The 23,169-nt window shown below is 54.5% G+C and overlaps 1 protein-coding gene across 2 annotated transcripts; it reads left to right on the forward strand.

Moving 5' to 3' along the window:
• The first annotated feature begins 5,185 nt into the window (after nt 1-5,185).
• MERTK (MER proto-oncogene, tyrosine kinase) lies at nt 5,186-22,268 on the forward strand. Of its 2 annotated transcripts, none has more exons than XM_058801923.1 (19): nt 5,186-5,356; nt 8,830-9,163; nt 9,257-9,357; nt 9,446-9,619; nt 10,727-10,813; nt 11,393-11,508; nt 13,630-13,813; nt 14,467-14,618; nt 16,900-17,053; nt 17,317-17,470; nt 18,593-18,678; nt 18,774-18,869; nt 19,165-19,245; nt 19,359-19,451; nt 19,538-19,656; nt 19,867-19,976; nt 20,138-20,297; nt 20,575-20,711; nt 21,789-22,268. In XM_058801923.1, the coding sequence occupies exons 1-19, from the start codon at nt 5,287-5,289 to the stop codon at nt 22,246-22,248; spliced, it is 2,868 nt and encodes a 955-aa protein (XP_058657906.1). In that variant the 5' UTR covers nt 5,186-5,286; the 3' UTR covers nt 22,249-22,268. The 2 variants fall into 2 exon arrangements, with proteins under 2 accessions (XP_058657906.1, XP_058657908.1); XM_058801925.1 differs by having other exon boundaries at nt 16,903-17,053.
• The last annotated feature ends 901 nt before the right edge of the window (nt 22,269-23,169 follow it).

Raw genomic sequence — 23,169 nt, forward strand, 5'->3', positions numbered from 1 at the left:
CCGCGCCTCACGGGGCGCCCGCGGCGCTGCCGGGGGAACGCGGCTGCTCCCGGTGTGTCCTGGCGGGAATCCAGCGCCTCTCGGCACATCCCGAGGGGAGATTTCCCCCCAGAATTGCCATTTCAAAGTGCCACAGTCCCGCCGAGCGCTGTTGGTGGTGGTTGGTGACTGCTGTCCTCCCGTGGCCGCTTCCGTCGCGGATCGCCCAGCTCGCAGCCTGGGGCTGTGCTAGACTGTCTTTAAATATGTTTAGACGGGATGTTGGAAAGTAATTCTTCCCTGTGAGGGTGGCGAGGCACTGGAAGAGTTGCCCAGAGAAGCTGTGGCTGCTCCATCTCTAGAAGTGTTCCAGGCCAGGTTGGAGTGACTTGGGATAGTTGAAAGTTTCCCAGTGCATGGCAAGGAACTGGGTCATGTTTAAAGTTCCTTCCCACCCAAATCATCCCAGGATAAAGAATAATCAGAATCCATGTAGGGGGATTGTGATGGAAGCCAGGGGTGTAAAAGGGAGGAAAGGGTAAGGGAGATTGAGAATGAGCCCTCTAGTTTCCTAAACTCCTTTTCAGAGAGGAGGTGGGGTGAAGATGTATCCGATCTTTGGCTCAATCTGCATCAGAACTGACAAAGAGAAGGAGGAGATCTAAGAGAGATCCAGGGAGATCTTAGAACCCCTTTCAGTGCCTGAAGGGGCTCCAAAATAAAGGAAGAAAGAATTCTGTGCTGACATTCTCGTTTTGTTGTTGTTGTTGTTGTTGTTGTTGTTGTTGTTGTTGTGTCCCCGTGAACTGGAACAAGGGTGTTTGTTCCAGAACAGCCCTGCCCTACTTCTGCATGGCTCCTTCTCCAGTCACGTCTTATTCATTTCCCTGGCATTTGGCACCAAGGATCCTTGTCCATTATTCCCAACAATAACCATTTGGCTCCATGGCTGCCTGTGTTTGAGCTGTGAACATTATCCCAGAGAATGCCCCATGCCTGGGAGTGTTCCAGGCCAAGCTGACAGGGCTTGGAGCACCCTGGGATAGTGGAAGGTGTCCCTGCCCATGGCAAGAGGTGAGGCTGGACCATCTTTAAGGTCCTTTACGACCCAAAACATTCTGGGATTCTGGAATTCTCTGATATGGTGCTTAAGAAACTACTTTGTGGGTCTGATGGGAACTGATGCAGCCATAGGTACAGCCTGGGCATAGGTACAGCCCTGTTCCCAACATTCCATGTGCTCGTGACATGGATTAGCATAAATCTGTGTGAGTCTGGGCTCTGCTGACTTATCCCAGCTAAAATCCTGGCTTCTGGCACACAGGAGGGGCTGTTCTGTCTGGAGTGGAGGGAGGTTGTGCCATCCCCTCTCCCTCCTGGATGGGAGTTAAGCTTAGGAAAGACCTTTCAGATCATCAAGTCCAACCGTCAGGCATCACCACCACCATGTTCACCACTAAACCACGTCCTCAAGTGCCACATCCACAGGTTTTTTTGAGCAATTCCAGGGATGATGATTCCACCACTTCCCTGGCAGCCTCTTTACAACCCTTTCTGTTGTCATAGGATTTGTGCCCCATCCATCCTGGCCTTGGACACTTCCAGGGATGAGACAGCCACAGAATCTCTGGACAAGATGTGCCAGGACCTCCTCACCCTCACAGGGAAGGATTTCTCCCCAATATCCCATCAAACCCTCCTCTAAAACCTGAATGGAGTAGCTCAATGGGAACTGAAAGGGCAAATTATTTATTTTCATGACGTGAATTTCACAATAATAAAGAAGGGAGAAGCTGTGGATGAATCGAAAACATACTTGAAACTGGGCTTTGGGGTTCTTTGGTTTAAGCTGGGACAGAAGCACTTCTGAGAAAGGAGAAGCAGGGTGGGAAAAGCCAATGTCCAACCTTTGTTTGTCCAAAGTGATTTGCAGAGCAGGAGAAATTGTTCTGGGAAGAACCAGCTGAGCCAAGGGACAGGATGTGCCCGGTAAGAGCTGCAGCGTGTCCCAGTGCCCAGAGCAGGCACAGCAAGAAAAAAGCATTTTAGTGGCATCACAAAATGTTCAGTTTTTCCCTGCAAATTGTTTGGGAGCTGCATCCTGTGCCTGGGGTTTAGCACTGAGCACAAACGGGCCAGCTGCCCTCAGCTAAGGACGTGTTGCCAAAGGAGTTTGGCATTTGAGAGAACAGGAGCCCCTGCAAACTGAAATAAAAATAGGCCCAAAGAGGAAGCAGAAATAAAGGAATGATTTAGCAAAATGAAAATAAAAACACAGAAATAGCCAGGGGGGAAAACCCTCAGCAGACAAAAACCCACCAGTCTGATTGCCAAGTGCCATTTCTGCTAAACAATCTGATTTCCCAAAGGTTCTGTTGACTCTGAGGTCTCCCAAAAGTCTGGTGAGGAAACAGAGTCGATGCTCTGAAGTGAAACTGCAGAAAAGGGGTCAGACTCAGGCACCTGCATTGCTGGGATCCTGCCAAGGGAGAGCTGGGGATCCCTGCAGAGAGGGATCCTGTGGGAGGAGAAGCTGTGAGGATAAGGATCTCTCCCTCTGGGGCAGGACACAGCAGATGAACACAGACACCTTGCTGCTGATGGATCGGATAACCTTGGGTAGCGACTGGTTTAGCTGGTTCAGGGCCAGTCCTGCTGCTCAGGCAGGCAGGCTTTGTGTCCAGGAAAGGTTTTCCTCTCCTTCCTTTGACATCAGTTGCCCTTTTCCCTCTCCTGCTGTCCCAGGAGGTGTTCTTAGGGCCAAATGCCACCTGATTCCCAAAGCTGGGCAGCAGGAATGGGGGATGCTGCTTGGGGAGATCTGGTGAGTCAGGGGCTAAAAACCATGAGTGGTTTGTGTGGATACCCCCCAACAACTGTTGAGTTTGGGCTGTGAGGATGGAAATCTGTCACCTGCTCCAAAAAAGGCAACTCCAGTGTTCCATATGCCATGAGGAGCAGGAGGATGGCAGCTAGGTATCCAAGTGCCAAAGGGTGAGACTGGCTCCTGCCAGCTGCTTCCAGGCCTTTCCTATCACAAACCTCACCTGAGAGCTTCTCCTCTGATTTCTCCCCTCTGACTTTTTCCTCCCTCTCCATGCACCAGCCTCTTCCTCACGTCAGGTTGTGCAACAAGCCCTCTGGAGCTGGAGCAGAACCCAACCTGCTGCAAAGAAATGACCCAAATCAGGGGATTTTGGGGAGCTGCTGAAATCCTCTTTATGGTCCTGCGTGCTCTTGTTTATTTCTTTAATTCCTCTTTTGCACAAACTTCTCTTCCTCACCCCGTGTTAGTGGGACAACTGCATCCTGATGCAAGGGCCATTCCCACTCTGCAGCCCACAGAATCCAAAGCTTTTCCATTGCTTTGTTCCCAAAAATTGCAAAGCCAGCAGGAGCAGTGAGGAATGCAGCCAGATCAAAGTGCACTCGTGTGGCAAATGCTGACCACAAATGACAGGCATGGGACAAATGTCTGTCCCTGGTCTCGTCCTGCTCCCTGGGAGATGCTAGATCCACAGGGAAGGAATACCCAACATCTGAAGGAAAAGCAGTGCTGCTGGATCTGCATGGAAGATGCTCCAACTTCTTGCAGCAGTTTTAGTGAGTTTTCCTTCTCCCCTTTCCTCAGGGCCTCCAACTCCAGGAGCCCTTCCTTGGCTGCTGATGGCTTCAAGATGTGGGAAGCTGGGAGGAAAATTCAATACCTGTCACCAAAGCCTGGGAATGTGCAGTGAATAAGCAGCTTTGCAAGTCAAAGAAGTCTGGGAGTGATTTGTCGGAGGTTTTTCTTCCCAGATGGAAAAGGCTTCAAAGTGGATTAGGAATGGTTCTATTCTTTGGGAAGAGTGCAGCAGGCAGTGACTCGTGTCACAGGTTCAGGGAGCAGAGAGGTTGGAGCAGAGAAATTCCAGTGCCTTTCAGCCACACCCTCAGGATGCTGGTTCCCCAAATCCCAGTCCCTTCCCGTGGAGGGGGGAACACTCATGGCCTTGATCCACCTTGGTCCCAAATGTCCCCATGCAAGGCCAGTGTTGGGGCCGGGTCTGAATATCCAGAACTCCCTTGTTTCCTTCCCATGCCACAGGAGATGTGTTCAGTTTGCCTTGTGTTAACAGCTCATGTTTGTTTCACCTGGGTCTTCCTCCTTTTCTTGTTTTTGTCCCTGTCCCCTCTTGTCCTACTGGTGTGGGCCAGGTGGGAAGGAGCAGTGCCTTCAGCTCAGCATTCCCATGCTGGACAGGCCACAGGGCAATGGGGGGAGATCCCAGAGGGTGAAGTGACTGGTCCTGCACCCGGGTCACAACAACCCCATGGAGCACTGCAGGCTGGGAATGAGTGGCTGGGAAAGGTCCGAGAGGTGTGCAGTGCCTGAGCACAGGCCCAGGTGTGCCCAGGTGTGCCCAAGGAGGCCAATGGCACTGGTGTGGCCACAAGACCAGGGCAGTGACCATCCTCCTGTGTGACCACTGGTGAAGCTTCACCTCAAATCCTGAAGGCAATTTTGGGCCCTGCATGGAAAGAAAGACTTGGAGGGGCTGGGGTGTATCCAGAGATGGGAATGGAGGTAGGGAAGGGTCTGGAACACCAGGAGCAGCTGAGGGAGCTGCGGAGCTTAGCCTGGAGACAAAGACGTTCAGGGGGGACCTTGTCACTCTCTGTAAGTGTCTGAATCATGGAATGCTTTGGGTTGGAAGGACTTTAAAACTCATCCCATTCCCCACCACGGGCAGGGACACCTTCCACTATCCCAAGTTGCTCCAAGCCCCATCCAACTTGGACACTGCCAGGGATGGGGCAGAGGAAGTTGTAGGTGAGAGTCGGAATGGGGCAGAGGAAGTTGTAGCACTGTGAGAGTCGGTCTCTGCTCCGGGGTAACAAGTGACGGGACAAGAGGAGTCTGCCTCAAGCTGTGGCAGGAGAGGTTTAGGTTGGACATTGGGAAAATTCCTTCACAGAAAGGCCTGTCCAGACTGTCCAGCCCTGGCACTGCTGCGCAGAGAAATGGCGACTCCCCACCGCGCAGGGGTGTAAGAGCCGTGCGGCCCTTGGGGACAGGGCGCAGTGCTGGCTCCGCAGTCCGGGGGGAGCGCTCTCGGCCCGGCCGCGCCGGTGCTGCCCGCGCCCTCCCCCGCCGGGAGGCGGGACGGGGCCGGCCCGGGGCGGAGCGGCGGCGCCGGCGGCCCCCGAGCGAGAGTGTCCCGTTCCCGGGGCCGCTGCCAGTCCTGCCCGGTCCCGGTGGCGGAGCGGTGCCGGTCCGGTGTCGGTGTTGGAGCGCGGCGGCGGCGCTGGCGGTGCCGGCGGGCGATGGGCGGCGGGCGCTGGGCGCTGCTGTGGGCGCTGCTGGCGGCCCTGCGCCCGCCCCGCGGAGCGGCCGGTGAGTCCGCAGGGGCACGGAGGGGACCGGGGAGGGCACCGGGACGGGGGAGACGAGCGGAGCTTGGCCGGGGAGCGCCTTCCCCGCGGGGGCTGCTCCGGGCCGGCTGTGGCGGGGACAGCACGGGCGGCCGGTGGGTGCCGGGGAGAGGCTGCGCAGGGATGTCCCGAGGGGATTCTGGCCGATCGCAACCCGGAGCGGGTCTGGCTGCTGTGGTACGCGGGGTTCGGCTGTCCCGGGACACGCAGTCTGGCTGTCCTGCGACACAGGGTCTGGCTGTCCCGGGACACGCGGTTTGTCTGTCCTCGGACCCGCGGTCTTGCTGTCCTGCCACACAGGATTTTGCTGTCCTGGAGAACAGGGTCTGGCTCCTCTGGGACGTGACTTGGATATCCTGGCACACCATCTGGCTGTCCCAGGACAAAGCTCTGCCTCCACAGCGTGGTCCTGCCCCAGTACTTCACTGCCTGATGTGCCTCTGCTTGCCGGGGACACCGCGACAGGCAGGGACCACAAATTGTGGCAGATCGGGGTGGGATTTGCCCCGTTAGTCTTGAGCCAGCTACGTAGCGATGCTGAGGAAAATCCTCGGGAATCACCACGGTTTGTGGTGCTTTGCAGTGCAGGCAGTTTGGTGGATTTTCAACTCCATTTGGAGAAAGAAATGAGGAGATAAAGTAGTTTTTGGACTTTCAAAAATCCTGTGATCGGGACTGCCTGACCTTTGGGAGCTGCTGGGTGACCTCAGGGCTGCTGGGGGGTCTCGGAGTCGCTGTGCTGATGGAATTTAGCAGGGAAGAAAGGAATGTGAGTGTTTGCTTTGGGCAGGGAGGAGTTAAAGTCCTGATTGTCACAGCAGGAGCCTGCAGTGAGGGGAACCCTCTGTGGATGTAACCAGGAATCCTGGGCTGGTTTGTACAAAAGGTGTTTGAATAAGGAAGATTTCTTTGGATTCAGGTGTGGCCTCGGGGAAAATTAATTTCTTACAATCACAGAATTGTTTGGCTTGGAAAAGATCATTGAGTCCAACGTTAACCTGACACTTCCAGGTCTACCACAGCTCCCAGGGAATGGGAGGTTGGATTCCCCACAGGCAGGGGCTCCTCATTCATTCCTCCTGCTCAGTGAGCAGAAGCTCTTGTCAGCAGGTGAATTACTCCCAGCAGTGGGAATTCCAGGGCTGGGGATGCAGCCAGTGTTTTGGCAGACCTGGATGCATCATGACTGCAGTAAAGACCTTGTTTCAGTCGTGGTTACTTCATTCCTAATGAAGTATTCTGCCCGATTTTCCTGCTAAAATTCCTCTCCCTCCAGGGAGAAAGGCACAGAGGACCTGTGCAGCAAGCTCTGCCTGTGCTGGCCCTGGAGTTTTGCTGCAGTTCCAGGTGTTCAGGAGAGCAGCAGTGCCCTTGCGAGTGGTTTGATTTCCACGCCAGGTTTTGCCTCAGGCCTGGCTGTGGTTGGGACGGGAGTTGCTCCTGCACCCACACAGGCACGCCAGGCTTGCAACTCCCTGGCTTTAGCCCGGGGTTTTAGAGCCAGCCTAGCTGCTCTGGGCTCAAGCAAGAGCTCTCCTGCCACACAGGGCGAGTCCCTTCCAAGCTGCTGGAAGGACATCCCCATCCCAAACTTGTGGGGTATCCAAAGGCGGTGCTGGAGATGAGGAATTCCTGAACTCTCGTGAGTCAGAGAGGAAAGTATTTCATTCCCCGGCCAGCAAACACCTCTTCCCACTTAATTAGCGTGAAAACAAGGCTGAGATCCTCCTTGCTCTTTGCCTTTAAGCTTGGAGCAGCCCGGGGAAGCAGAAAGCATCCCAGGACACAGCACAAATCCATGGCCTCCCCAGCCAGGGGTCTGTGCCGGAGGAGCTGCTCTGGCCAGAGCCAGAACCCTTCAAATGGAGCATGAAAATAGCACTTGGAGCCTGGATTGTGCCAGGCAGGGAGCAGCTCCAGCCTGGGTGACCTCCGGGAGGAGCAGGGGAGGGAAGGGAATTTGGGGTCGCTGCTTGTTTGCGTTTGGCAGATCCTTTGGGAGCTCTGGAGACGTGGCTGCACATCCATGGCTGTCCCTGCAGCTTTGCAGCAGTCACATGGGCTCTGTTTGTGCTGCTTTGGGAGGCTCAGGGACACAGGTTGGAAAAGCTGCAGCTCTTTTTGTGTTTTGTTTTGTTTTTTTTTTTTTTTTTTTTCTGAAAGGGAAACCCATTGTGCTGCGGGAGAGGCAGGGAGAGCCTCCCCCTTCTCTCTGGATTTAAAAACCCTGCTGGCATTCTGTCCTCAAGCAGCATTTCTTGAGGGTTAAAAATAGGAAGAGATTTAGCAAAGGGATATATCCAACCTCAAAATTGGGCTGTATTTCTTGGCTCTGGGAAAAGCACACCAGGCTCGTGCACCATTACTCACAACAGTGATGACGTAGCTGTAAAAACTTGTTGTTTGATGTTTGAGGGCTAAAACCTGCCCAAAAACAAACTCAGCTGAGCTCAGGTTCAATAAGAACTGTGCTTTCTTTATCTTTTAAACTGTGAGTGGTTGTTTGGCTTTTCTTTCTTGGAAAAGGGAATTAATTTAGTTGAAATTCCTGTCTGGCACAATGCCTTTGCTCGCTGAAAGGGAGATTTACCACTCAGCTCGGGATTGCTGATGGCTGGGAAAGCCTCAGGAAGCTCAGAAATGGTCCAGAAAAACCAGCCTCCACGTGCTGGATCCCCTAGATGTGATCTTAAAAACACACGCATTTTTGGAAGAGAATTGCTTGAAGTGGAGCTGCTCTTCTTCTCAGCCGTGGCTGGGTGGGAAGTGCTTGGAGGAGGGGGAAAATGCCATTTGGTGACTTGGAGGTGAGGGTATGAAATCCTCAAAAAGAGCTTTCCCTTGGGAAAAAAATGTGGGAGAAGACCCTGGGAGAGCAGCACTGAGCAGCAGCTGGCTCCTATACACTGTCCAAAGGCATTTCTTCATCTGTCTGCAGCTCTTTTCCTGGGAAAGGCAGTGAGTGGAGGCACTTAAAGAAAGTTGACTCAGAGCGTGTCCCGCTCTCCCTGTCCTGGGAAGGGACAGGCTCCTGGCAGAGCCTAAAATCAGCAAAATTCCAGCCGGGAGCTCTTCCTCTGCCCCAGCTGAAAATGCTTCAGATGAGGCCCCGCAAGGGGTTTGCCGAGTAAAGTCCCGTAAAGTCCCAGATTCCTGCTGCCCAGGCATCCTTTTATGTTCCAGTCCCGGGGGTGTAACACAGCAGGAATAGCTCCTGCCTCTCCCCAAAGAAACGTGGCTGAGTGTTTTCTCTAGCTTGGGCTGCTGCTGTTTGTTTTAAAAAGGACTTTTTTAGAGCTGCTACCTGTACAGAATCCTGGGATGACATTTTGGGAAATGGAAATGAGCTGCCTTTGATTATTCTTGGGGTTGTTTTGCTGCGAGGTCTCCCAGACTTGCTGGTGGTGGTGACAAGCCTCAGGTGTTGCCTTGCAGAGGATGCTGACGGGGAAGGAGGTGTGAGGCCATTCCTGTTGGCACATTCCCGGCGTTCCCAGCGGAGTCTGCTCTGGAGCACCGGGGAGGAGCCCCCAGGCAGCTCTGCTGGACAGCTCAGCTTCAACCCCACGGTGCCACGCGTGGTCATCAACGAGCACAAGGACGTCACCTTCAACTGCTCCATCCGAGTGCCTCAGGAGCTGCTGCGGCCCGATGCCCCGGGAATTTCCCTCTGGAAGGACGGGAGGGAGCTGCACGTGCTGGATCGCATCGCCAGCAGCCACTTTGAGATCGTCGTTGAGGAGGAGGTGGCCATGACCTCCACCTTCAGGTGAGTGCTGCTGGGGCAGGTGGGGATGAGGGCTGGCTCCCAGGGAAGGTGGGAAGCCGCAATCCCTGAGGTGGTGTCCCTTGTGTCCGGCAGCATCCTTGGCGCCCAGCGCTCGGATAACGGCTCCTACGTCTGCAAACTCAACATCTCCGGCGTGGAGGTGGTGTCTGACCCCATCCTGGTGCTGCTGGAAGGTGAGCTGGAGCAGCTCTGGAGTTGTGTCCTGGCTCAGTGACCAGGAGTCAGAATTGGGGAATCCTTTGCTTCCCTGTGTCCGTGCAGGTCTCCCGCACTTCATCCATCAGCCCGAGCAGCTGAATGTCACCAGGAACAGCCCCTTCAACCTGACGTGCCACGCTGTGGGGCCTCCAGAGCCTGTGGAGATCTACTGGTTCCGGAACAACATCCTGGTCTACCACAAACCCCAGATCTCCCCATCGGTCCTGACTGTGCCAGGTGAGCTGGGAGTGTCCCTGCCATGGAGTGTCCCTGCTGTAGGACACCACAGCTGGGAATGTGTCCCAGAGCTGCTCCCTGCCAGGAGGGGCTGTTCCCATGCCATGCACAGTCCTGGGGCCCCTCTGGAGCAGGAAGCCCCATCTGACCCCTTCTGGCTGCTGCCAGAAATCCCTTCCTTGATTTCAACTCAACCAACTCTTTCCTGAGCAAGCAGCAGATTTTTCCGCCAGCCTCTGGCTGTGCCAACAGGAACCTGGCTGCTCTCCTGGGCTGCTGGAATGTTGGTCCCCACTTTCTGGAAGAGTTTGGGATGCCCCCTGTGCTGTGTGTCCATGACAGCTGCTGGGACACAGGGAGAAAAATCCTTGGTGTCCCATAAACCCCCACTCTGGTTTGCTGCAGAGGCAAAAGATGGGGTATTTCTTGCTTTGCTCACGAGGAGGAGGCTGGTGGTTAATTAAGAGCTGGGCTATAATTGCCTGGTCTTGGCACCCAGCGGCAGGCAGCCTTTAAAGGGCAGTGAAAGCCGGAAGGAGTGACTCATTCCTCTTGGATGTCCTCACATCCGCCTGGCACCCGCCAGGATGGGTCATTGGAGCAGAGCTTCTCCTGGCCCAGGAGCCCTGGCACCCTGCTGGGATGAGCCAGCACTCCCCACGTCCACCTTGGCACGGGACAGGCATCCCAAGCCCGGGGTCACCTCACCCAGCCGGGAGAATCCGCCCTCGGGTATTTCCAGTGGTCCTTCCCTGCCATCAGCTGCGGGATTTGAGCAATCCTTGACCAGCACTAAATCATCTGACCAGGCCGTGGCAGGGGCTCTTCTGCTTTCTGCCTTTCCCCTTTTGGAGGGAGAACAGCCCCTTGCTCAGGAGCTTGTGCAAGGTTTCCGCGGGGACATCCCGTCCCTGCTGTGTCCGGCAGGGATGGCACACGTGTGCCCCCGGGGTGGGACTGGGACAGCTGGAGCCTGGGGTCACCCCCAGGCACTGGCACCAAAAGTGTCACACAGGGAAGTGAAAACAGGCTAAAACCTTGAGTGTTTGGTGGTGGGATTGGGATGTTTTTGGGATATCCAGGGAACGGGGCTGTGTTTTCCGGCAGGACTCAACGAGTCGGCGCTGTTCAGCTGCGAGGCCCACAACAGCAAAGGCCTGACTGCATCCAGCCCCGGCCAGGTCAACATCAAAGGTCAGCTCCCATTCCCTGTTAAACCCCTGTGCAATCCCACACATCCCAGCACTCATCCCTCACAAGCTGAGGGAGATCCCTCCAATCCTGCAATTAAAATCCAGCAGGATCTGGTTGTAACGTGGTCATCCTGGTTTGGTCATCCCAGCACTGGGATGGGGGAGGGAGAGCCAAAATCTAAATTTGAAAGCAAAACTGTCAGCTTCAAAGCAGGATTTGGAAGGGCTGCATCGCTCCTTTCCTTCCTTCATAACCAGGGCGGTGCTCCATAAGAATTTTCCATAGGAAACAGTGGAAATTGCTGACATTCCTGATGGGAGCCGCTCCAGCAATGTAAGGAGGGTGTTCCCCAAAATAAATCATGGTCTTTAGGCTGCCCAGAGTGGTCACAAATATAGAAATGGCCAAAATAGTTCTGAAAGTGACATTTTTGTGCTTCCCTATCCGGTGGTCCGGCGCATCTGCAGAATTCGGATGTGGGGTCACACACTGAGCCCTGGGAGCTCCAGGGAAAAGCCACCATGCCAGGTTTGTGTTTGGGCTTCCAGCTGACTGACTGCCCTTGGCTTCTCCCTGCAGGAATCCCATCAGCTCCTGTCAGTGTGCAGGTCCTCAACAGGACAGCCCATGGAATCAGGATATCCTGGGTGCCAGGCTTTGATGCCTTCTCTGCCTTGAACAACTGCAGTGTCCAGGTAAGCATCCAGAATTCCCATATCCCTGCAGCTCCCCCACACGGATGCTCCGAGGCAGGTGGAAGTTGGTGGTGTTTGGCATGAGCTGCACAGATTTCATGGAATCCTGGAATGGTTTGGGTTGGAAGGACCTTAAAGATCATCCAGTTCCAGCTCTCTTCTGACACCTTCCACTATCCCAGGTTGCTACAACCTGGTCTTGGGCACTTCCAGGGATGGGGCAGCCACAGCCTCTTTGGGCAGCTTTGCCATAGCCTCACAGGGAGCATTTTCTTCTCAATATTCCATCTATCCCAGCCCTCTGGCAGTGGGAAGTCATTCTCCCTTGTCCTGTCACTCCAGTCCCTCTCTGGCTCTCCTGGAACCCCTTTCCATTGGGCAACACAGTCAGGTTGCCATGTGTTTTATGCACCTGGTCGAACCCTTCCCAACCAAGCAGCATTCCCAAAGTCAGGATTTGGAGGGGCAGGTTTCCCTCAGCTCCCCACTCCTGGGAAGGAGCTGAGGGATTGCCTGTATTCCTGGAGAACTCAGGGAACATCACATCCATGGGTAGAGCCTGCAGGCATTTCCCACCTGCTGCACGTGGCTGGCTTTGCTGTCTCATGGATATGATTTTTGTCCTGGAAAAATCTCCACTCCAGCTGGGATAACACGTGGAGAGAGGAGACCTTTGAAGCCAGGTAAAAGTGAAAGGAATTTCAGGGAAGAAAGGTACCAGGGCTAATATTAGCACCATGTCCTGCTGCTGCCTTCCAGCCGGAGCTTGGGAAGCGGGGTGGAGAGCCAAGGAATTTCCTATGACTTAACATTCATGGTGTGTCTGTAGGAAATAGCCTTTGAAAGTGGAAAACAGGAGAGGGTTTCTGGCAAAAACACAGCAGTGACTCAGCCCTTTTGCTGCTGTCCCCTTGGATAATCCCCGGGCCCACCGAGCCAGTGACTCATTCCCGAGGGCTGCAGCTGGCCCACCTGCCAGTTCCAACTGCTGCAGCCTGCAAACATCCTGATTTCTTCCCAGAATCCATGAATTTGGTGGGTTATTCTCAGAAGACAATTGAGGATTGGGCTGGATGCTCAGGAGTTTGGTCCTGGAAGCGTCGTGTGTGTTCCTGTGGTCGCTGCTCGCCTCCCTCAGAGCATCTTTTGACAGCTTGGGGATGGAGGTGGCATTCCCTGACTTTTTCAGGAGACAGGCAACCCTTCCCATTATTTGTAAGGAATGGGAAGCTGAGGGAAACCTGCCCCTCCAAATCCTGACTTTGGGAATGCTGCTTGGCTGGGAAGTGTGTGACCAGGACAGCAGCAAGCCCAGGCTTGCAGAGTCTTCCAGAGAACTACTTGGAGCCTTTCTGGGAATTTCTCCATGAAAACCTGAGGATGAGGGCTGTTCCTTTATATTTTGGCTGTAAAACAGATGCTGGGACCATCCTGGGATACCATGGGGGACTCTTTAGATTGAGCACAAGGATGGGTGTCCTGCCATCCCAAAATAATGGATGGGGGTTTTTCAGAGAAGTGCACAGCCCCTGGCCACATGGATTGGGTTCTCCTTGTTCTTGCACTTCCCTCTTTCCCCCCTCTGTCCCAATCCAGGAAGTGCTTCCTACAAAATGAGATGCTTCCTAGAAAGCTGCAGTGGCTCTGTGGGCAGCTCCATGGGGGCTCCACATCCATAAATTTGTCTTTCTGTGAAAAGCAGGACTTGTTTTTGGGATGTTGAATTCATCCATGCTGCTAAATGTTACAAGGATTGGGATTAGTCCCGTTACATCCCATGGAGATAAATCCTGTTTTCCAATGATGTGCTGCACAAAAAGTGGAGCTGTATTTTGTTTATTTGGGATGTGCTGCCTGGTTGTTTTATTCAGGGCTCCTTTTACTCTGAAACAGCAAATCATTCCTCCCTCCTTCCCAGCATCCCTGGAATATTCCCAGCTCCACATGTGCTGGAGCCCTCTCCCTGTGCCCTGTGAATGTCCTGCCATGAGCTTTCCCTGCAGGAGCTTTTCCCCGCAGAGTTCAGATGGGAGGCAGGGCTCTGGATCCTGTTTTCTAACATCTCTCCCTGCAGGTTGTTGCTGACTAATCCCTGTTTGTGGGCTGATTTTCCAATTAAAGGTCAAGGAAGTCGTTCCAAGAGGCAACGTCTCCCTTCAGGCCTTCCATGCCTCGGTGCCTCCCCACGTGTACCACATCCAGCAGCTGGAGCCCATGGAGGAGTACAGCATCCGTGTTTCCTGCGGGAATGAGGTGGGCTGGTCGGCATTCAGCCCCTGGATAACGGCCAGCACCACAGAGGGAGGTAGGAAATGGGAAGTGAGGGCTGAGAAGGGTTTCCCTGCCTCAATCCCTCTGGAGGAGAGGCACCTCCCGAGTCCTGGTTGCTCCCAGGGTGGGAAAGGAAACTTCTCCCTTTTTCATGGGCTTTCTGGTTGAGCTCCAGCTCGTTTTCCATCAGATTCCCACATCTCTGCACCATTTCTCCCAGCTTCCCTGAGCTCCTTTCCCATTGATCCCCACATCTCTGCACCATTTCTCCCAGCTTCCCTCACTCCTTTCCCATTGATTCCCACATCTCTGCACCATTTCTCCCTCACCTTCTTTTCCCATTGATTCCCACATCTCTGCACCCTTCTCCCAGTTCTCCCAGCTTCCCTCAGCTCCTTTAATTCCCACATCTCTGCACCCCTTCTCCCAGTTCTTCCAGCTCCTTTCCCATTGATTCCCACATCTCTGCACCCATTCTTGTGGCTTCCCTCAGCTCCTTTCCCATTGATTCCCACATCTCTGCACCCATTCCTGCGGCTTCCCTCAGCTCCTTTCCCATTGATTCCCACATCTCTGCACCCATTCCTGCGGCTTCCCTCAGCTCCTTTCCCATTGATTCCCACATCTCTGCACCATTTCTCCCAGTTCTCCCAGCTTCCCTCACTCCTTTCCCATTGATTCCCACAGCTCCGACCACGCCACCCCTGAACATCACAATGTCCTTCAATGAATCCAGCTCCTCGCTGGAGATCCACTGGGTGAAGCCACCCCTGGAGAGGATCCATGGGGAGCTCCAGGGCTACCACATCTGGTACAGGTGGCACAACTCCGAGGGCATGGTGAGTCACCAGGAAGTGGGGAAGAATGGCTAAAATCCTGGAAAAATTCCCAGCAGGGATGTCCAGATGGGTTTTGGTGCTTCCACAGATTCTTTTGGAGTTCATTTCTTTGCTGTCTTGGGCTTTCATGTGGGCTTCAATCCACTCCTGGCCTTGCATTCCCTGGATTTTGAGCTGTTCCTTACTCAGATGGGGTTTTTCCCTTCCTTAACCCACAGCACAGAATTTCAGAGCTTGAGGAACTCTTTGGCCCAAAGGCCTCTCTGTGAGTGCATGAAATCACCTGGCACACCCTGCTTGCCTTTTCTAGGATTTGGGAAGCAGCTGCAGGAATTTGCTAGGGCAAGGTTGGCCCGGGCTCTGGGCAAAAGATCCCATGCAGAGCCTGTGGATAAGAGCAGGAATGGATCCAGCTGTTTGAGGTTTGGGCTCCTCTGTGCCAGGCTGGCAGAGTGACCCCGGCTGGAAACAGTGACTCATGCCATTTTTTTGTCAGATGCTGCACTTTCTGTTCTCCTTTTGCTTCCCTGTATAGATCCAGCCTGAATGAAGCCAGGGAAACAAAATCATGGTCTTGTGACTCGGAAAAAAAGTGCTGACAGGGGCTGTCTCCCTCCAGCAAAAGGCCAAGCCCAGGCCTTGCCCTTTAAGCCCTGAGAGATTTATTGTTGCTGTTGTTGTTTGTTCATTTTTGTCCATTTTTCCAGCTTATGGAGTGAATTTTTTTCCAGTTCTCATTTTTTCCGTGAGTCTGAGACACGAGACTGGAGTTCTGACTCCTCAAAAAGCTCCTTCTAAGGTTGGACCTGATAATCTCAGAGGTCTTTTCTAACCTAAATGATTCTGTGTGAATGATTCCATGAAATAAAGTCCCTGAGTTGTGGCCCTGCACAGGCTAAATCTGGACTGCCCCAAAATAACCACCAGTTTTTGCAGGATAAAGTCGGGAAGAAGCTGGATTTTGGTGTCACAGGGCCACCTGCAGGCCTCTCAACAACCAGAAAATTCCCAAAAGTTGGTTTGTTTTCCTCCTTAACCAGCAGTCCTTGCTGGAGCCAAGGCTGCCTGAGTTGGGACAGGAAGAAATTCCTCAACTACCACAAAACTCATAAAATCCCATTAAATTTGGCAGGTCAGCCCAGCTTTGTGCTCACAGTCTGGGCTTGTCCTCAGATGATACAGCAGAGCCCTTTAGGACAGGGAAAGATCCCAGTTTCAGGCTGGTGGTAGGGAAAGGATCCCATGTGGCTACAAGGAGGAGGAAGGCAGGAATGTGGGAGCAGAGGTGACAACAGGTCCCAGCTCCTGTCACTGCCACTAGGTGCCCACGCATTCCCAGGGCATGGGTGTTTCACATCGGTTTCCGTGGCTTTTTTGGGACAGGGAACAGAAACTGGTTCCACTTGAGAAGCTCTGAGTCCCTCTCCTCATCTCTCTCCTCACCCACTGATCCCCCTCAGCTCCATTTCCTCACCCACTGATCCCCCCTCAGCTCCATTCCCTCTCCTCACCCACTGATCCCCCTCAGCTCCTGCTTTTTTTTTTTGTGGGATGTTCAGGAAGGAGCCAGGTACTGCTAGGCACAGCAGCCTGCCAGATGTTTTGGCTGCAGCTGGGCAGCTGTTTTGCAGCTGGAAATCGGCAGGGAGCAGCAGCAGCACTTTCTCAGCTGGAAACGACCAGGAAAGGATGGAATTTGCAGGGAAAGGCTCCTATGTTTTTACTAAGCCATGCTGCCTCCTGCCATGGTACCAGCCAAGGAAATACATAAAAAAATACATAAAAATATGCATAAAATACATGGGACTGTAATTAGCTGGACACAAAAGCCACAGAAGGAGTGGTTTGTGAGCTTAGGATCTACTTCCAGAGCACTTGGACAATCCTACCAGGAGCACACGGATCCTGTGGGTGCTCACAGGGCTCCAGTGGCCAAACTGGCCACAACAAAGGCTGAGGGTCACAATCCATGTCACCAGAGCCTTTCCCTTCCTAGCCAGCTCCTTCCCTGCCTCTTTTCTGGCTCTGGCTGCTGCTGTTGTGAGGCAGAGAGGGCCAGGAATGCTTGGATTGAACGGGAAGCGCCGCTCAGCCCCGCTCCCGATCCCATCCGGCCCTCGCACACAGGGCCATTCTTCTCTCTCAATAGCCGGGCGCTGCACTTCCTCTGAGCTGGGAAAGCAGAGCAGCTCCAAAGGTTGCCAAGGGGACAGTGCTCAGTAAATCCCCAGGTTTCCCTGCCTTCCCCAGCCCAGGATGTTCTTCTCTTTCCTCTCTCCAGCAGATCGTGTCCGACGAGGTCCGGCTGAACGGCAGTGTGGCCGTGCTGCCCGTGGTGGCCACCAATGCCACCTGCTCCGTCCGTGTGGCTGCTGTCACCAAGGGGGGAGTGGGACCTTTCAGCACTCCCATGGACATCTTCATCCCTGCCAGTGGTAAGGAGATGCAGGGCTGGATGCTGGGAATAGCCCAGGGCGTGCTTTCCATGAGGCCGTTCTGCATCACTCCTTCGGATGCTTTCCCTGTCAGCCAAAGATCCTGATTGGGGAGCAGGACAGCCTCACCCCTCATTCCCTTTTTTCCTCATTCCCATGTAACCCTTTGGGCTCTGCTGAAAACCCCTGGGAATTCCTGCCCCAAGCCCCAGGTGCTGCAGGCTGATTCTTTCACCGGCTCCATTAACAGGATATTTTCTTAGGATTAATAACCTCAGCCCCCTCTTCGACTCCAGCCTCCGGGAATGCCGACTCCTTTGTCGTGGCCCTGGGATTTATCTGCGGGACAATTGCTGTTGGAATCATCCTCTGCTTGTCCGTGGTCATCCACAAACGATGTGTGGAGACAAAATATGGGTAAGGGGATGGAAAAGAGGGTGGCTCCCAAGGGGTGGGGGGCCAGCAGCCTGTGCTGGATTTGGGGACAAGGATTCTGTCTCCAGGACTGATGTTGTTACCACAAATGACATTTTTTAAGTGGGTTTTTCCTTCCCCTCCCTTCCTTAGCTCAGCAGTTCACCTTTTGCTCACTATTCCTATTTTTAAAGGGAAGTGATCTTGTGCAACTTGGTGGGGGAGATGTTTTGGCACGGAAATGAGAGAGCAGAGGGTGTCACTGGTCACCAGAGGGTGACCTGGATCCAAGGGAGTGGCTGGAGCTGTATCAGGAGAGGTTAGGCTGGATTTGAGGAAAAGATCCTTACCCCAGAGGGAACTGAACAGGCTCCCCAGGGAATGGTCACAGCTCCAAGGCTGCCAGAGCTCCAGGAGCATTTGGACAATGCTCCCAGCATTTGGACAATGCTCCCAGGAGCATTTGGACGATGCACTGGGTGGGATTGCTGGGGTGTCTGTGCAGGGCCAGGAGCTGGACTGGATGATCCTTGTGGGTTCCTTTCAATTCCACGATTCCATGATTCCATCATATCCCATGTCCTGGAGAAACCCTCCTGCCTCATCCCACGCCCGGGTTCAATGGCCCAGCATTGTTTAAAAACACAGACAAAGGGCTGTTATCTCCTGCAATAACCCAACACTCCTCACTCATCCTCGTGACTTCCCAAGTGCTGTTTAACTGCCCCATGCTCCCAGTTTGGGAACTGGTACCGAGTAAGGATCCCTTTCCTAACTGGTTGTTGTCACTCTTTCCCTGCTTTCCCAGTTCTGGAGCATCCTGCCCTGGTTTTGTTTCCCAAAGCTGGACTCTGCAGGGCTCCAGCAGCATTCCTGCTCCTTGAGTAGGAAATGAGTACCCTATTTCCTCCCCAAAACCTCTGTGACTCACTCCTTGATGGTCCAGTGGTGTTTGTGGAGCTGTTGTTTTGCTCAGACATTGCAGGCGATGGTGCTGATCCAGGAAAAAGGAAATGGAACATGCATTTCCCCTTTTCCTGTGCATCCCCTGGGCTCCTTCCCCTGCCATGTTGATTCCTTCATCCAGCTGAAGCAGCCACAGCAGATGTGTTTGTGTTCCCTTAGGAATGCTTTCAGCAGGAGCGACTCGGAGCAGATAGTGAGCTACACAGCCAAGAAGTCCTACTGCAGGAGAGCCGTGGAACTGACCCGTAAGGACACATTTTTGTCCCTCTGGAAGAAGCTGGAGGGGCAAATGGCAGCAGGCAGGACGTGCCTGAGCTCCTCCTGTCCCCCTCTCTTGCAGTGGGAAGCCTGGGTGTCAGCAGGGAGCTGCAGCAGAAGCTGCAGGATGTTGTCGTGGACAGAAATGCCCTGAGCCTGGGGAAGGTCCTGGGAGAGGGTGAGTAAAATTCATTTAATTCCAACCTCCTGCCATGGGCAGAGAACCTCCCACGAGCCCAGCTTGTCTTCCTCCTGCCACTGATGAGGAATGAGCCCTTTGAGTAAAACTCATCTCATTCCAACCTCCTGCCATGGGCAGGGAACCTTCCATGAGCCCAGCTTGTCCTCCTCCTGTCGCTGATGAGGAACGAGCCTTTTGGCTCCATCTTGGAGCATTCCAGATCTTAGGAATCTGGTGATGCCCTGAGAGGTGGTGCTTTGGATAAAGGGATTCCTTCTTTCCCGTGGTGCAGGGGAGTTTGGATCCGTGATGGAGGGACGGCTCAGCCAGCCCGAAGGGCCCCCACAGAAGGTGGCTGTGAAGACCATGAAGTGTAAGTTGTCTCTCTGCCCCACTGGATACCAACATTCCCAGGACCCCTCTCAGGAACAGCATCCTGGCAGCATTTTGGGGTTCTAAAGCTCTTTCTTTCTCTCTGCTTCCCAGTGGATAACTTTTCCCAAAGGGAGATTGAAGAGTTCCTCAGTGAGGCAGCGTGCATGAAGGACTTTGACCATCCCAATGTCATCAAGCTCCTCGGTATGGGCTCCCCCTTCCCACCCTCCAGCTGGGATTTGGGTGGATCCTTTTCCCAGGGCACTGTGTGAGGTGTCCATGTTTCCCAGGGGTGTGCATCGAGCTGAGCTCCCTGCAGGTGCCCAAGCCCATGGTGATCCTGCCATTCATGAAGTACGGAGACCTGCACAGCTTCCTGCTCCGTTCCCGGCTGGAAATGGCCCCCCAGGTAGGGAGCACCAGGAGCAGAGGAATGGGGTGGGATCGAGGTGGGAAGGGAATCCCCTTCTGCAGCTCCTGCAGGCTTGTTGGTCAATGAATGGCAGGGTCTGAGGGATGAGAGCTCGTCTGCTGCCGTGGGCTCATCCATTGGGATGGCAGCCCTGGATAGGGAAGCCTTTTGGATCAGTACTGTGTAACCCCCACCTTCCCTCCCCAGTTTGTGCCCCTGCAGACCCTGGTGAAGTTCATGGTGGACATCGCCCTGGGCATGGAATACCTGAGCAGTCGGAACTTCCTGCACAGGGACTTGGCAGCTCGAAACTGCATGTGAGTGTTCTCCTCTGCCCCATCCCGCGGGATGAACCCTGCGGATTTACAGCACAACTCTGCTCCTTTCCATAAAAGTTCCCTTGGTTCTGAAACCCAGAGCTCAGCCTGGGGTCTGTGTGCTCATCCCTGGGGCTGTGCTGATCCCTGTTTTGCCCCAGGCTGCGGGATGACATGACGGTGTGCGTGGCAGACTTTGGGCTCTCCAAGAAGATCTACAGCGGCGATTACTACCGGCAGGGCCGCATCGCCAAGATGCCCGTCAAGTGGATCGCCCTCGAGTCCCTAGCTGACCGTGTCTACACTACCAAGAGTGATGTGGTAGGTCCCCGTGCCTGGAGGGACAGTCCCCTGGGCTGAGCCACGCCGTGCTCCTGTTGGAGTCATTCCCTGGAAGTGCAGAGGGCTGCCAGAGCCAGCGCAGTCGGTTCCTTGAGTAGGCCCCTCGCTTCCATCCTGGTCATTCCAGTTTTGGGAGCACCACAGCTCTGCCCGTTGTCCCTTGGATGCCAGGCAGTGACCTTTCCCCATGAAAAGCTTCATTCCATTCATTCCTCCTGGAAGTGTCCCTTCAGCCCTTTTCCCTTTGTGCCGGCAGTGGGCATTTGGCGTCACCATGTGGGAGATTGCCACGCGCGGGATGACGCCGTACCCAGGGGTGCAGAACCACGAAATCTACGAGTACCTCTACCATGGGCAGCGCCTGAAGAAGCCTGAGGATTGCCTGGATGAGCTGTGAGTCCTGGGATCACAGCTGGGAAAATGGATTTTCCTAGAAACAAACCCCTTAATGTTTGCACAACATGCCTAAGGAAAGCTGGATCCTGGAGCAGAGCATGTGCCAGCATCTGCTGAACTCCAGGCAAAAATCCCAACAAATATCCTCAGGGGAAATAATGGGTTTGTAGGGCTGGCAAAGTCACCAGGAACAGTCAGTGATAGGACTTTTTGGTATTTTATTTATCTTTGGATTTGTTTTGGCCAAAAAGGTCCTGGCTGGTGATGCTCCTCTTTGTTCCACAAAACTCCCTCTAGGTCCCTTGATTGCCTCAAATCTATAAATCTGTGTCCCTCTGGAAAGGGAAAATGCAGCATACACAAACCTTTGGATTTCTGAGCAGCTCAGCAAAGGCCTTTCTCCCAAGCTTCTTTGCTCAGTTTTTCTCCAGTGCTGCTAGAGCTGATAATGTTTAACCCCCCATGGCTGAGAGCTTTGAATCCCAACTGAATAACCAGAGTTGTACATTCCTAAAAGGCTTCTCTCCATGGCCTGTTCCTGAAGGAAGCAGTGCAGGAACCTCTACGAATCCAGCCTGCTGGAGGGCAGAGAGGCTGGCAGGGACATGCTGGGAGCTTCCAGGGTTCCCTGACATCCAGCCTGGGAGCAGGAACCTGCCAAGGGAAGGACTGGGCATCCCACACAGAGAGCTGGGATGTTCCCAGGGAACAGATCCCAGGGCTGCACTGGAAGAGACTTCTCACATTTCTAACAGCTTGGGCTGATGAATCCATGCCCTTGGGAAGCAGCCTGAGCAGAGGGAGTTGGTTTCACTTTGATTTAATGGGAATTTCAAGGCTTGCCCAGCTTGGAGGAAAACTGGGAATCAACCCCCATGCCTCCCCTAATCCAGAGGAGTGCAGGCTGCCCAGAGAAGCTGTGGCTGCTCCATCCCTGGAAGTGTTCAAGGACAGCTTGGAGCTACCTGGGATGGTGGAAGGTGCCCCTGCAGGGACTGGATGAGCTTTAAGGTCCCTTACAAACCAAACCATTCTGGGATCCTCTATTAACCACACTCCTCTCCCGATTTCCAGGTATGAAATAATGTCTGAGTGCTGGAGAGCCGACCCTGCCACTCGCCCCACTTTCTCCCAGCTCAAAGTCCAGCTGGAGAAGCTGCTGGAAAACCTGCCCAGCTCCAAGGCATGCGGGGACATCATCTACATCAACACCGGCCTTCCCGAGCAGAGCCCGGACTCCACGCAGGATTCCGGCTTCCTGCAGGCGGACTCGGACTTGGACGCCGGGGAGGCGTCGGAGCCCGGCTCCCCCGGGGCTGAGGCGGCGCTGGTGGCTGTGGACCTGCATCCCAGCGAGCTGTGGGACAGCAGGTACATTGTGGAGGAGCAGCTGGCTGGCCCCGTGGAGGAGCCCTACGTGCCGCTGCTGCCCTGCCAGGCGCTGGAGCCCGGGAGCCGATGGAGCCAGGCCAGCACTCTGCCGGCGTCGGAGCGGCCCGGGCAGGACTCGGAAGCGCCGCCGGGAATGGTGTGAGCGGCACCACGGCCAGGACACAGAGGGAATATTTTAATAAACACTCGTCTCTTTTATTTATTATCTCCTGCACGGTTTGCCTGGTGGAGGCTGGCTCTCCCCAGGAGCTTTTTCCTGGGCTGAAGTCCCAGGGGTTTGGAATTGACAGCGGAATTATTTTGCTGTAGTTATTCATCTTCTCCAGGAGGAGCAGAGCAGGGTGGGGTGGATGGTGCTGAGGGGGCAGCTGGCCTTGCAGGGCCTGGTATTTTCCCCCTTTTCCATCCCGTGTTAAGGTTTCTGGGATGGGCATCCCCCTGGATGGTGAGTGCTCCAGCTCTACAGCCTGCTGGGGGATTTCACACTGCAAGAGATCCCCATGCAAAACAGCAATGGGAGCTCCAATGGGAGCAGCGGGTGCTCCCACATTCCCTTCTCCCTGACGGGTTTCCATCCATCCCATCGCTCCTGCGGCAACACCAGGGAAACAGGAGCCTGAGGGGCTCCTGGAAGGGCTGGAGGCTCCCAGACATGGCCTGGCCCTTCCTTGCTGCCCCTTCTTTCGGGGGGAATTCTGCTGCTTCCATAGCTGGGGCTGCTCGGCAGCAACCAGAGCTGGACCCAGCACCTCTTGCCTCTCCTTGGGGGAGACCGGGCTGGGAATGGGGCGACCAGGCTGGGGAGGGGGTGCAGGAGTTGTTGAAGGGGGTACCGAACTGGGGGCGGAGGGTTGCAGCAGCTGGGGAAGGCATTTTGGGGCTAGGGAAAGGGATGCAGTGACTGAGATAGGGTGCAGGAGCTGGAAAATGGGGTGCTGAGCTGGGGAGGGGGTGCAGGGCTGGGAAAGGCTGGTCCCGGCCCCGCTGGAGCGGGGGGCTGACAGGGGCTCCCGCTTGTCCTGGCAGCACCAGAAAGAGCTTTGCTGGGGGAAAAGCCACCCTC

The sequence above is a fragment of the Ammospiza caudacuta genome, chromosome 3, assembly GCF_027887145.1.
Source record: "Ammospiza caudacuta isolate bAmmCau1 chromosome 3, bAmmCau1.pri, whole genome shotgun sequence".
NCBI lineage: Eukaryota > Metazoa > Chordata > Aves > Passeriformes > Passerellidae > Ammospiza > Ammospiza caudacuta.

Bases quoted from the DNA above. Each gene is read 5' to 3' on its own strand.
- MERTK (XM_058801923.1), top strand. From the start codon at position 5,287: ATGGGCGGCGGGCGCTGGGCGCTGCTGTGGGCGCTGCTGGCGGCCCTG. The intron at 17,471-18,592 runs GTAAGGGGATGG...GTGTTCCCTTAG, and splicing joins TGTGTGGAGACAAAATATGG to GAATGCTTTCAGCAGGAGCG. The intron at 19,977-20,137 runs GTGAGTGTTCTC...GTTTTGCCCCAG, and splicing joins TTGGCAGCTCGAAACTGCAT to GCTGCGGGATGACATGACGG.